The 14,985-nt window shown below is 30.0% G+C and overlaps 1 protein-coding gene across 6 annotated transcripts; it reads left to right on the forward strand.

Moving 5' to 3' along the window:
- The first annotated feature begins 146 nt into the window (after positions 1 to 146).
- On the forward strand, positions 147 to 13,917 carry LOC144840710 (uncharacterized). Of its 6 annotated transcripts, none has more exons than XM_078696678.1 (5): positions 147 to 522; positions 2,020 to 2,191; positions 2,533 to 2,618; positions 2,878 to 3,005; positions 3,213 to 3,784. In XM_078696678.1, exons 3-5 carry the CDS (start codon positions 2,570 to 2,572, stop codon positions 3,387 to 3,389), a joined length of 354 nt encoding a protein of 117 aa, XP_078552804.1. In that variant the 5' UTR covers positions 147 to 522; positions 2,020 to 2,191; positions 2,533 to 2,569; the 3' UTR covers positions 3,390 to 3,784. The 6 variants fall into 6 exon arrangements, with proteins under 6 accessions (XP_078552804.1, XP_078552805.1, XP_078552807.1 ...); XM_078696679.1 differs by having other exon boundaries at positions 2,054 to 2,191; XM_078696681.1 differs by having other exon boundaries at positions 2,106 to 2,191.
- Positions 13,918 to 14,985: the final 1,068 nt, after the last annotated feature.

Here is a 14,985-nt window from a genome sequence, read left to right on the forward strand (position 1 = left end):
TCCCATATATGCAGCTAGTAATAATAATTGATGATAAAAAAGTATAAAGTTATCAATAAGAGGAAGTAGGCAGTGCCCAAGAAGATAGAAATCTTCAATGTGGCGGGCCAGTCTATTTACAGACAAAGGTAATACGGACTATTATTTGTATTCTCTGTCTTATTTGAATATAATAAAGCGTGACGCTCCAGCTGTGTGAACACCTGTAGACGGTTAATTTGCATCAGAAATACTCAATTCCATACAACAATGATCTAGTATATAATACGAAGTTAACGTTAACAATTCCGTTATTAACATTCTGTTTAAACCTGCACCTAATTTAATGAATCAAGTAATCGCAAGTAAAATAGTGTAAAAAATAGTGTATTTATCAAGTTTGTCGTCATACTATACAAGATGTTTGTTTTTACTTTCCGAATTTTTTACTGTGATTTTAATCATCTCGAAATTGCTGTTGAAGTAAATACTGCCAGTCACTGTAGGCTATGTTTATCAAAGCAACGGCGAACATGAAATAAGGTAAGATTAGAGAAACTAACTTTAGTTACTGCTATTTAATGTGTTTGTCTGCAAGATTCACGTAAACACGTACTGTATGTAATCTTAGCCGTTCGTTGTGTGAAATCTCTCGTGAAATTCTGTCAGGTGGTGAAAACTACCAACCCCAGCCTATAGCAGTACCTAGTGGAAACTAACACTGGGCCGAGCTCGGTCGGCCTACAGGGGTTTAACACAACTAAGTCCAGTATACAGTGGTAAAAACAACCAAGCCTTTTGAGGTGAAAACTATTAAGCCCATTTACAGGGCTGGGGCAACTAAGCTCGGCCTACCAAGGCAAAGAAAACACGCACAGTTAATGTTGTATTGTATATCTCCAGTGACAAACCATTCGCAAAATTTACCAATGTATAGTAAGCGGAATGACTTACATAAAATGTGATCACAACAAAACACTTCAAACAGGTAAGCCTTATTATTGGGCAACTATAACACTTCACAGATAAACTTTGTTTACAAGACTTTATAGCACTTGTATAGTACTTAGTACTATTATAAATAATTAAGTGTACCCAATCAAAATCAGAATTGTTTATTCGTTTCTTCTAAAGGGTAATGAGGTAGTGAATTTCCAAATTACGTAGGTATTTTTTTTTAACTGAAAGGATCAATAAAATGTCGGCATTATTAACTTAAACGTTTCGTTCAACAACAATTGGTCTCCATAGGTAGTGAAAATGAGTATTATTTATCATCATAAATTATTATCATCATCACGACGCGACGCCTCTCGTCTTGCGACATGACGTTTGCCATTGCTTGTCACTGTCATGGACAGGATGGTTTTGTCTGTATAAATTCCAATGTCATTTCTAACTATCATGATACAGACTTTTGGTTTCCTCTTTCTCTTGAAATAATTGTTGTTTAAAATTATTTACATCTTTACTGGTATATTGACCAAACTTGTCAACTGCAACAGGACAAGACAATGCAGAAGATACCGTACGCATTACAAACGATTTTTATTTACATCTTTCATCTTTTCTCGCTGTCATTTGAACATGTGAATGTTATATTTGAATAATGGCGTCTAAGAATCATAAAGTTATCCTAAAAAATACATATATAAAATAATAGGTTATTATGTATTTGTGTACTTTTATTAAAAACCAACTTTTGAAATGGCATTTCGTTTGGCGGTGGTTTACTCTTCAGTAGAAACGTTTTAAAAATCAATATCACTGAATTGTAAGATTACAAATTCCGGTTCTTTGTAATATTGTTTAGATAAACATAAAAGCAAAAACAAACTTGATCTTTTGTAATATCATAGTGCACCATGGATTGAATTAAGAAGTATCAGCATCTTAAAAAACAAAGATGTGGGAAAATCAATAGCCAATACGGATATGACAAATATAAAAGTTTACATAATTCCAGAGGCCTAAATAAGATAAAATGGTAAATCTATTTTTAACAAAATATATTGTTCATTTTCATTTGTTTATGTAAAGTAAACAATTTGAAGGCTTATCGATTTACAAACAGAACTTAACTAAATTATATGGATTACCTATGGGAATGTTTTGCTATTATGAAGGCGTGACTGAAGAATGTATAAATAAACATCACACAACATTTAGAAATCATAGAGTTTGGAAGAGGCACCAAGACTTCCTGATTTTGGTAAGTTCCATGTTCGATTTATTTTCTTCATTATGCGTAGTTATTAAGTTGTATTATAAATATAATAGCAACAATAATTAATACTAAATAAGTTCATTAAACCATTTCGGTGAATAGTTAGGCCTACATTTTACTAATATATAATCCATTAATCGGTATCATATTTACAAAAACATGATTCGAATAGGTAAACCTTAACGTGCTTTCCAATAATTGTGCAGGCAGTAAAACTTTAAATGACCATTGCAAAAATAATCCAACTACTAATAGTAGGCCTATTGTTTGTATAAATACTGTGGATGTATTGTGTTTGATTTCTTTAACTTTGTTTCGTATTTAAGTTGTACATCGTGAAATTTCATCTGATTATCGGTAAAAATGAAGTTGTTGCTGATCTCTGCAGTTTGCATTCTCCTTGCGTACCAAGGTAAATTGAACTATATTTATTTATTACATATATACGAGAGCCTTGTTTCGAGACACTTTAACCGACCACAACCCGTCTTTACCCTCATTACATCCTCTTTTTCTTTCCTCGGATGATCGACCTAGATGCGTTGGTCCCGTGTACATACATGAGTACGATATCGGCTATTACTGCCATTGTATTGAAGAGGTTGCGTAAACTGAAGTGTGTAGTTTGTATGTATAAATAAAATGTATTGTGTTATATTTGTATTTTATAGTAAACTCGTTGGAATGTTACAAGTGTTCTACTGTTACGGGGTTCTTGGACGAAGTGGACCCGGACTGCTCTAATGACGTCGCCATGGATACAGTTGATACCTTCGAGTGTGGAGCACAAAAATGTGTTGTAAGTTAGCTATAATTGTTTTTTAAAAATGAATATTATCAGACTTTTAGATACATTATAGTGGTTTAAAATTATGTTTTTCTTAGAAACAACGAATACTATAGGATAGTTAGTCTTTCATTTTGAATTCAAGTGTTTCTGTATTTTTGTTATATTGTTAATTAAACAATCTGTTTTGTATGATGTACTTCATGTTTTCATTTTCAGAGGGCTCGTCAAATAACTGCTGTCGGTGACATAGAGGTATACAGAGGTTGTGAGGATATGATTTCTGAGATACTTACATCGCTGCCCACACTTGGTTATCAGAAACTGTATTTAGACTTCTGTGATACAGATTTCTGTAATGACATACCAGTCCCACTACTTGGTGCACTTAAATAGAAGCATTCACGATCATGTATATTCCACCTCCTAATTAGTTAAATATAGTAAAAGTTAATAACCTCTATCTATATTCCACATTCTATAGCTATAGAAATGGAACAAATGATTATCATTAAAATACATTTCTCAAGTTTCTCTAGTGTGTATTCTAAATCAGATCTCATAATTTTAATAATATTTTGTCTACTTTAGGCCTATCATACAGTAGTATGTATTCGTAGTGTTATTATTCTTCTGTATTCGGAAAACAGTAGAAATATACAATCTGTATTGGTAAAAACAAAACATTTGACATTAGTGTGGATATACAAGATAATTCCTAGCATGTTTCTTACGAAGTTTTAATCTTCTTTATTGTGAGACTCCCATGAATAAATGCAAATCAAAATGAATATGTTTAGTTGGATTCTTGTGTTGTTTGATTTTAAGTGACTGAAAACTGAAAACAGTTGTGTTTTTATTGCTATTATAATATTCCCAGAATAAGGAAAACGTCGTGTCCTACACAATTTACTTCCAAGCATATGAATAATTCGACCGTGCTTATATATCAATTCTCCTTTTGTCAACAAAATAATCAATTGATAAAAATAGTGATTAGATAATAATAGCTAATCAAATCTTGATTTAGCCAATCAAAGCTATAAACACGATTGTTATTGGATGATAATAATATTCTCACTCATTGTTTTCAATTAATCATATTGTTGATTTGTCTTCATCGGCTACAATTATATGAGGCCATATTGATTATCATTCAAAAAGTATAGGAGGGGTATAAAGACTTTCCTGATCGGCAAGTTTAATGTGTTTCTTATACATTGTGTTATTAAATTCACACGCATTCTCGTGCTTTCCAATTATTTGGACTGCAAGAAATCCTTAAACTGTCAGTATAAATCCAAAACAATTTGGAATTTTAAAAAGTTGTAATAACTATTATTATCTATCAAGTGAACTACTAATACGTACTTGTTGTTTCCATTGAGAAAAAAATGATGTAACAATCATACACATTTGGCTAGTAGAAATACATCAATATTCCATAACAAGAAATAAACCGACGAAGCGGTGACAAAGACCTAAATTAAAATTAAGAGAACAATAATAATCTAAACATATAATAATAGTCTAATACCTATTACTAATTTAAGACAATTGTAATTTTCATAAGAAATAATTATAATTGAGGTTTTATAATTGTTCATTAGCCAAATCGATTTATCGGATTCAATTGAATGTATAGTAAGGATTTCAATACCTAAATATTAAGAAGGCTGTACGTTTACCCGTTTCCCGGTGCTGTATCTCCACATACTACAATATATTAGCAATACAACATCTAATGTGTATCATATGTGGTACCTGTATCATGGTGACACTAAGGGTTAGGTTATGGTAGGATACTAGGAGCTACATGTGAAACGTCCCTGATTCCTATGATACTGGAGAAATCTAGACACAGGACCGAGAAATGGGTGTGAATTTATTCTATTCTGTCCAGACATATCATAGTTGTAGCGTTTCTAATTTTGGAAAATACCACAGATTGTTTTATGAGAGCAAATGTAATGGTGGTGAAAGTTGACATAAGCTTAGATATGTAAATAAGCGGCTTAGATGTGTCAATTATACTGACTAATTAATTAAAGAATAGTATTAGTAAAACAAATCCAACATTGTTTACGGAATGGTAATTTAGCTAATGAAAAGATGTATGACGAATATAGGCTATATATTAGAAGTATAAAAAATAATATAATACAGATAAGTCATTAACAAACAGGCCATTACAAATTCAACTAATAACTACTAATTCGCTAAGTTGTTAATATCATTATAGAAATTATATACAATCATTTTAATGAGCATTTGTTCCTTGATTTATTATTTACATCTCATTGAAAACTACATTTTAATGTAATAGATGTTTTAGCCTACAATTGCAATAAAAACAAAATATCAACATATACATTTTCAAGAAGACCATTTAAATTTTTTTTTCAATGTCACCTAATCGTTATTCTCTTTGACCACAAATTAAATATAAAAAAAAATAATTACCCGAAAAAACTGTAATTTAAAGCAAAAAAATAGTCAAATAGTAAGAAACCAAATCATTAACAGGTTGTAATCATTTAAAAACCTTTCTAAGTATAAAGGCAATGTGTGAAATTTTTCAATGAAACATTCACTTCATTTAAAGTAATGAATGATACGCCAACATTTTGTAAAAATGTAAGAATGCTAAGTTTTAATATAATAGTTATCATCATCGTCATCGTTATCGTTATCATAATCGTTATCATAATCGTTATCGTTATCATAATCGTCATCATCATCATCATCGTAATCATACTACACCTCTCGTTTTGCGCTTGCCACTATGTTTTGCCACTCTGCATGGACAGGATGGTTTAGTAATTTTAGTTTTCCTTTATAATATTATCATAATCCATGTAGATCTTCTTCCTCTTGAAATAATTGTTGAATGAATTATTTACATCTTTATACACGTACTGATATATAGACAAAAATCATCAAGACAGTAGAGAAGCTACCGTACGTATTACACACTGATTTGTATGTACATCTTTCATCCTTTCTCACTGTAATTTAAACCTGATAATGTTATTAATTATTTGAATAATGATTAAGATTTATAAAGTTATCCCAAAAAAAAAATTAAACGGAATAACAGTTCATATTTATCATTGTATTAAAAAGCAAACTTCAACCCTAAAGATTATCTCTTAAATGGCATTAATGACGAAGTGTTGTAGGTAGTTCATTAGTAAAAAAAAATTTAAAAATCAATATCAAATGTAGGCCAAATATATACTCGCAGTGCTATTGTAATATACTCAAAAAGTTTCATCTGGTTTCAAATGGATATTTTAAAAATAAATGTCTTTGGGATGAACAAGACTTTCTCTTAATTTGTTTTTGGAAGTGACATATGTATTTATGTAGCAGAAAGCTGAACATCAGACGAGAGATGCGCAATTCATATCACCGAACCATGACGAATGACAGAACATCATGTCAACGTCATTTGCGTGACCAATGCTACTGAAAATAGCCGGAACGTAGCAAGTAAGTATTTGACAACTGGTTTAATAAAAAAGTTAACATTTATTTTAAAAATATTTTAATATAGTTTACATAAACAAAAACAAACTTTTCAAGATCTCTTCTAATACCATAGTGCACCATGGATTAAATAATGAAGAATCAACATCTTAAAAAATTTTAAAGATTTGGGAATATCAATAGCCAATACGGATATGACTAAGAAAAACAAGTTCACATAATTCCAGTTAGGCCTGAACAATAACATGGTAATCTGTAAGCAAAATAGCAATGTTTATTTGCTTGTTTGAGGAATCAACGTAAAGTAAACAACTATTTGGAATAGGCTACTTATTAAATCTTAGGGCTTAATAGCTATTTTTTAATAAACCTGAGCACTACCGTACCTAAATAACATGGATTATTTGAAGGATAAGAACAGTTTTTGTTATCATTAAAGCGTGACTGGAGAATGTATAAATATCCGTTCAGTAACATTTTGAAATCATAAAGTTCTAAGTAGACATCAGGACTTCTTTAACTTGGTAAGTTGTTGTTGGATTTATTTCATATTTCTTAATCATCCATGTTTCATTCTGATTTTAGCATGTAGCCTATTTTTTGTTTCTGTTGCAAAGGAAATGCATTTACAGCCTTGATTACAGTAGTTCTACAAGGCTAAAAATGTATTAGGCCTAAACTTTATTATAAACATTCATTCAAAATGAGAATGATTTTTTTAAATAGCAATTTTTGCTTTTTCATAACACTATACTGCAATACTTCATGCCTGTACAATATTATGATTGCAGAAACATGTTATACCAATAGGTTTCAGTTCAGTCATTTGTAATGTATAAGAAACATTATACTCATTATACCCATAACAACGAGGTGTCATGTTTTAAAACTTTTCAATTAACAATCAATGTCATATTTTAGCTTAGTAGAAGGATTAGTGACATTTAATAACAAAGCCTTATAAAAACAAAGGAATTTGTTTAAATTATTCATCTAACTTTATTTCTTATTATGTAGATCATCGATACATTCATCCGATATTCTTTGAAAATGAAGTTTTTGTTGATCTCTACAGTATGCATTCTTTTTGCTTATCAAGGTAATTAAACAATTTAATTCTTAAAACACATTATAAATCATATAAATAAAAATTATATATGTCTTTCAACTTTTGTTTCTAAACAGTAAACTGTTCAGCACCAACATGTTACCAGTGCTCTAATGTGGGGTTTACTAGCCCAGTGACAGGTGGTTGTCTTAATAGCGTTGTGGGCAGTGCCGCGATAACCGTAACGTGTGGAACAAATCAAATTTGCGCTGTAAGTAAATAAATTATTGTTTTCAAAATAATTGTCAATAATTTAATAAATTAATAATTTGTAAAATGCAGAGTGATAGATAGCGTACTGTTCAATACGTTTGAGCCAGCTATTGCAATACATATAACACATACTTTTCTTGAAAATAAAGAAATATTCATAGCAAATCGTGCCAAGAAACAAAATACGTAAAATACGGGGCAAGTATGCATTTTGCCAATTAGTAAAATCATTGTTTATTTCATTGATTTGATGTTCTTAACATAGCATTAGTATTAGCGGTTATTAACAATATGTATTATGCAGTTATTATGGTTTTAGTTTTAAAACAAGTGAAGAAGAGACATAAATATTATACCTACTATTGAAATAAACAATAAAAAATGTAACAAAATACAACACCAGTTGTTGGTCTACCAGAGTAAGGTATTCCAGGCAAAATAGACTATATGTGACAACACATAACGAATACGGCAATTGTTATCAAGGCGAATGGATGAATCACTGCATTATTAAATTATATAAGTATGAAAGTTTGCTTATTGTTCGTCCATAATTTCTCTTTCAGACAGGTTATAAAACAAGACCTAATGGCCTTCCACCAATGATATTTAGAGGTTGTAGGAACAAAAGTTCCCACCTCTATCAAATGCTGACATCGTTCAATCCGACCATTGGTGACCAGTGGTTGTATGTTTGCGCCTGTGAAGGCGATCTCTGCAACAACTGACCAGCTCCAGCTTACTACAGTAAAAGAATTCAAGACCATATTCCACATTATAATCATGTAAAACCCATCTACTCTGACTGATGACAATTTACGTTCTCTTACAAAATCGAACACAAAAAAAACCCGTTTTGACAATTTATATAATATTATTTTCTAATCTAAATAACATTTTTGATAGCATTCGTATTGTTTATTATTCTTAATTCTGTATTCAAATGACAGTATAAACATTCAATGTATTGGTAAAACAAATAAATGATATAAATGTGGATATACAATATAATAGAATTCTTACGCAGTTTAAATCTTCTTTTTTTCTATTGTGATTTCCATTATTATGAATAAATGCATATAAAAATAAATATCATTTTGTTTAGTGGAACTCTTGTGCTGTTATGATATTTCTGATGAGTGACTGAAAATGAGAGTATTCTTCTTATTCTTTGCATATACTTCATCTACATTCACACTTCCGTTTCACGGAACAGAAGACGTCGCCGTTCAATTGTGTATATCATGATGTTCCATTATTTAACAACACGGCGACGTCTTCCGTTCCGTGAAACGGAACAAAGGTGAATGTAGCGTAAGTAGCTTTCTCCAGTCTTCTCATGCTCAAGTGCAATCACTCGTCGTACGTTTACAAACAATCTTACTCTGTCGAAATTACTACTGAAAATGTATAATATACGGTGTGAAGATTTTCATCGCCAGAATAATACTTTTAATCCAAGAATAAAGCTCTATCTACAATATCAAACTGGTTTGACAAAAAAAGTGTGATGTGTCTAAATATGGTAGTGATATGCTCAAATATGGTAGTGATATGCTCAAATATGGTAGTGATATGACTTTATCGTATCCATACAGTATAGGCACATCACATTGTTTTGTCACACACAGTTTGATAGTGTAAACAGGGCTTTAGAGTGACAAATTTCCCACGCTGAGAAATGGTAGAACAGCAAGTCAGTTTCACAGAAAGACAGAAAATTCAGTTACTTTGTATCAGTAAAAGAACAATAAAATCGAAACAAATTGCCCATGCTTTTTTTTAATACGATTCTGTGTATGATATCAGAACACAGTCTTCATCTCATAAAATCATAAAGTAACGTATAAAAGATTCATGTTCTTCCAAGCTTTTAAATTCTGAATTTACAATGTCTCTCTTCATCTTTAACTTTTTTTAACCAGTTCTCTTTACAATATAATATAAAATGATAGACAATTAGCATGAGTAGTATCATTCATATCATATTTACTTAATTTACTTAAAAGCTGAGGATTTTTTTTTTATCACATTAAATCTCTTTTGTCAACAAAATAATTAATCGACAAAAATAATTATTAGGTGTAGCTTATTTAGCTAATCAAGCTTATTTAGCGTATCAAAGCTGATTGGACGATATATTTTCAATTATTGTTATTCTTTTGTCTTTCTCTGGTACAAATGAATTACCTGTATTCATCTATCACATTTTACTAGAATTCATAAAATTAGAAGGGAGGCATAACACATTTTCTAGATCGGTAAGTTGCATGTTTGATGGAATCAAATGTTAATTTAAAAAAGTGTTTTATACTATTATATATAATTATATTATTCCCTTATCTCCTATGTAATAGGGCCTATAGAGCATTTCTCTCCTTAACATTTTCCTGTCCTGGGCGGCATTGCCTCTTCCCACGTCCTCTGTATACTCTTTAACGTTTTGTTTGTACTTTCAATATTCTTAATGCTTTGTGCAAAAACATGTCAAGTCTTACTTCCTCGTCACCTTTATTTATTCAGTGTAGGCCTAATGATAGAGGTTTTATAATTTGTTGGAAACTAAATTTATATTTTGGAATTGTCTATCTGATTCAATTAAATGTATAACGATTTGAATTTTCCTTAAAATGAATTTTTAAGATTAATCGATTAATTTTTTTTATTAAATAAACTGGATGTACCAACAAGTAACATAACGGTCACTTTAGAATAAATTATCTTTAAACATATTCAATAAATTTCAGGGAAACGATAATCGACATTCTACAAAAACAAGGCCATATACATGGCTGCAGTCGCGTGCTCAAATTTGAGTTAGTGTTTACCGACCGACCGACACAGTGAGCTGCAGAGTCGCGTTTGCACGCGACTAAAACAGAGTAGTAAAAAAGAGCATTTGTGTCGACAGAGTCCAGTACAAAAATAAAAATCCACCAAAGTGGATACAAATTTCATTTTTTGTTGTTAATTAAACGACACAACGAAAAATAAAAATAATTATTATAATAATTATAGTAATAAAATTAACTAATCATATTATTATAAAATAATTAGGCAGCTTATAAAGTAGATTGGTATTACCTGAAGGCTGCCTCTATCAAAATATACTGTTTAAGTAGGGCCTACAATAACATTCACCATTTGTCATCAATACATTACGCACCATAGATATTTTATAAACTAAACAACATGTCTACTTCCAGAGATATCCCAGTCTAAAGTTTTGGCTGTTACAATCAGTGTTTTAAGAAAAAATATACATGGCTGCAGTCGTGTGCTCAAATTAGTGTTTACCAACCAACCAACCGACATAGTGAGCTTTTCTAAAAAGCTTGTTAAATTAAGTAACAGGAAATAACAAATACAAAAAAAAAATAAAACAAACAGGGCGTTTAGGAATACACTTTAAGAAAAGGGTATTCTAATTGTTGTATTTCAATAAAATTTCACACCTTCGTTAAAATAACTATTGTTCTATTATTATGCAAAATTTTAATTAAAAACAACCCACTGGAACACTTTAAATTTAAGCATAAAACATTTTATGAAAATCCAAAAAGAAAATCAATTTACACCTTTTTTAAACCAACATACCACACAAAACATTTATGCATTTGTCCCAAAATAGAAAAACACCAAGGTAATGTAAATAAATACTGTTTCAGTTATCATTTTCTGTACACATTTTTTAAAAATGTTATTTTTCAGCCTTTTATTGTTTTTGGCTGTCTACAAATTACACATGCGACTTATTATAAAATAAAATAAATTATTATTATAAAATAATTCTTTAGATATTTTTAACTGTAATTTTTCTCAATTTAAATGTATTATTAATGAAATTATTTAAATAATCTTTTTTTCATTTGTATATATTTATATTGGCTCATATTTTATAGTTTAGTTATTTTATTTTCAACCTGTTATTGGTGTTTTACACTGTTGGTTTGAAATAAAGAATAAAGAATAAAGAATGTCTGATTTCTCTTGCATGTACCACATATATATCATGTATTACAGTAGTCTATACAAAGTTGTAATAAGCCATATCGTAAAACTAATATGCATAAACACATTGATATAGAATTCTTCTTGGCGAGCACGAAAAAAAAAAAAATCTAAAAGAGGGCTAGAAATATATGAAGATACACGTCTTTAAGCAACTATATATTAGTGAAACATATTCACAGTAGAGATACAGTAGTAATCATCAGCTTTAAGCATTAGCAAACCGTCTATAAATAACATAATACATATTGATTGAAAGATTTTAATTTATAATGTAGACAGACATAATTTATAATACTCTTTCCAGCCATGATTGTTTATACGTTGAATAATACAATCATCCAATTGTTGGTTTTATGACAGCAATAACACATTTAGTGGTAGTAAAAGTTACCATAAGCTTAAATATGTTATTAGCTGCAGCGATATTTCAATTAAACTGAATAAATAATAAAAGTATAATTAATTGGTATAATAATGATTCAGGCCGTTGTAATCAATCGAACAATTGGTAAAATTATCATTGTTTAGGGAATGGTAATGATTTCATTAATAACAAAGCGGGCGATTAAAAATTACAATTAAAATAACAATACTTCTACGCTTTTATTATCATCCAAATGTATCATTCTGTTTATTCCATTAAAGTACAATAATGTATAAAATACAAAAGGTTGTAACAGACATCAGACAATACATAACATAAACAAAAGAGCTCAAATTCCTAAAGTGTTAATGTAGATTAAATGTAAGATTATGGAGAAAAAAATATATATAATTGATTTCTGTGTTTATATTTCACATATATAAGTCATCTTAGCCTCAATCTTTACATTTTCTATATACAAATATCGTAAAATTTATCAAGAAAAATGGGATAATAAATTAAAACACCTTTGCGATCATACTTACCAAGAAGAGCTGTTAATACTGCTACCATCACATTGCGTAATCTATGTGGTGCGAAAAATGAAACATAGTCTTATAGTGTAAGCATAGAAAACTTTCCAGAAGAGTTGCAATTTGAGATTCTTTCCACTTTTCTAAACATTTCGTACTTTAATATTGATTTTGATGTATTTGGTCTCATTCCTTTGTTTATTTGTATACTAGTGAATTTTCATTTGATAATCGCTGAAAATGAAGTTGATCATCTTTGTAGCAGTTTGCAGTCTTTTTACTTACCAAGGTAATTGGACTTATTTATGTGATTCAATCATTCTGTAACAAGCATGTGAGAGGCATCGCTTCGATATGTCAAATATATATTGCTTGTAGCATAGTCAAGATACTTTACTCCCATTTTATTGTCATCCGGGTATAATAAAGAACCGTAGGGAATTTTCTCACGGTTTCGAACTAGAAGAAAAAGTTCGTGAATAGGTCCTCCAGTAATAGAAGAAAAATCGATTCATTCTTACTAAAATGTGTATCAATAAAATACATTTTTTAAATTTATTTTGTTTTTTTAGTAAACTCACTCGAATGTTACAAGTGCTCTAATGTGGGAGAGTTTTTGGACCCAACATATGTAATCCCAGATTGTTTTGACTATGGTATTACGGTTGAATGTGGAAAAGATAAATTATGCGGTGTAAGTGAATTAATGGTTTCAAAATCATTAATAACTAACCGCAAAAAAAGCATGTTTTATATTTGCTCTATTAGTTTTACCGTATTTTTGTATACTATTGTCAAACAGTTTCGACAAATCATTTGCATACGATTTACTTTTATGATTTCTATTTCAGTGGGGTCATACAATCACATCTACTGGCCTCGAAATAATATATAGGGATTGTATGAGCAAGGATATCAAGATTTATCAAAAAATGCTGATATCGACGAACATCGGTAAACAGTGGCTTTATTTTGCGGCTTGTCAAGGATCTTTTTGTAATGGATAACCTGGATTTTAGAATTCAGGACCATTTCTATTGCACCTTTTAATTATTTATATATCCGAATGACTATTTAGGCCTAGTTTACCTTCAAACCTAATTAAATTAACAATTGATAACGCGTTAAAACAAATATATTAGTATTTTGTTTTATATAAAAAAGAATTTTCTTTATTGTGACCTCCATTATATTGAATAAATGCACATCACAATAAATTAAGTCATTTATTTGATTTATTTATATCTCATTGAAAAGTACATATATTAAGATAATGGTTATATTACAATAAAAAAGAAAGAAGTAGCATGTAAACAAATAATACTAAGCTGAAAAAGACTAAGAGTTGCACGATAGCCAATGAGCGGTTGAAAACCAAAAACTGTAGTGTGCGCCGTCATGTACCGGTAAACGCTCTGTACTCCGTGGCAACAAAATCTTCGCCGCGGCTATAGGCCTACTCGTTGAATAGCATTTTTTCCTAACCGTTCTATTCAACGAAGAGTCTTGAAAATAATTGCCATTTCATCATAATAATTTATTATTCTAAATATAATGTTTTCAATTATTATGGAGAATAAACCACATGCGGATATGACTATCTAACAATAAATGTAAAATTCCACTCACACATAAAATAAATTAAATATTAAATCCGTTTTTAAAATTAACGGATCCATTTTCGCCAATAATACTTTTCAGTTTGAACGAAAACGAAATTAGGTCAACGCAGTACGTATGGGATTAAACATTTATTTTGTTTATTAATATTTGAAATATTTATTTGTATTACATTAAATCTTAGAATTATTAGCGATTTACAAACAAAACAATACGAAAAGGATATGAATTAACAAAAGTAAAAGAAAAAATCTTAGTTGTCATTAAAGCGTGACTGAAGAATATATAAATACTGTAACATTAGCGATCTTCAACAATCCAAGCTAAGTTTGGAAGAGACATGAGTATTTTTGGTAAGTTTTAAGTTCACTTTATTTAATATGTTATACCTAAGAAGCGTTTCAATAGATTTAATAGATTTAATAGATTATTGTAAACTATTAGGGTATTACTACAACTAGGAAAACTGTTGCAAGATTCCTTTAACATAATCGATCCGTACTCCACGTCAATTTGTTTTTTATTTTGAACTCAACTCTGTCTTATGCATGGACCCAAGGATTAAAATGGTCTATGCTTCCTCATGTCGCCATGATGCGAAACAAATTGGCCAATGAATAAATCACTATCATCAATGCACCATTATTA

Source organism: Antedon bifida, chromosome 4, assembly GCF_963402885.1.
Source record: "Antedon bifida chromosome 4, ecAntBifi1.1, whole genome shotgun sequence".
Classification (NCBI taxonomy): Eukaryota; Metazoa; Echinodermata; class Crinoidea; order Comatulida; family Antedonidae; genus Antedon; species Antedon bifida.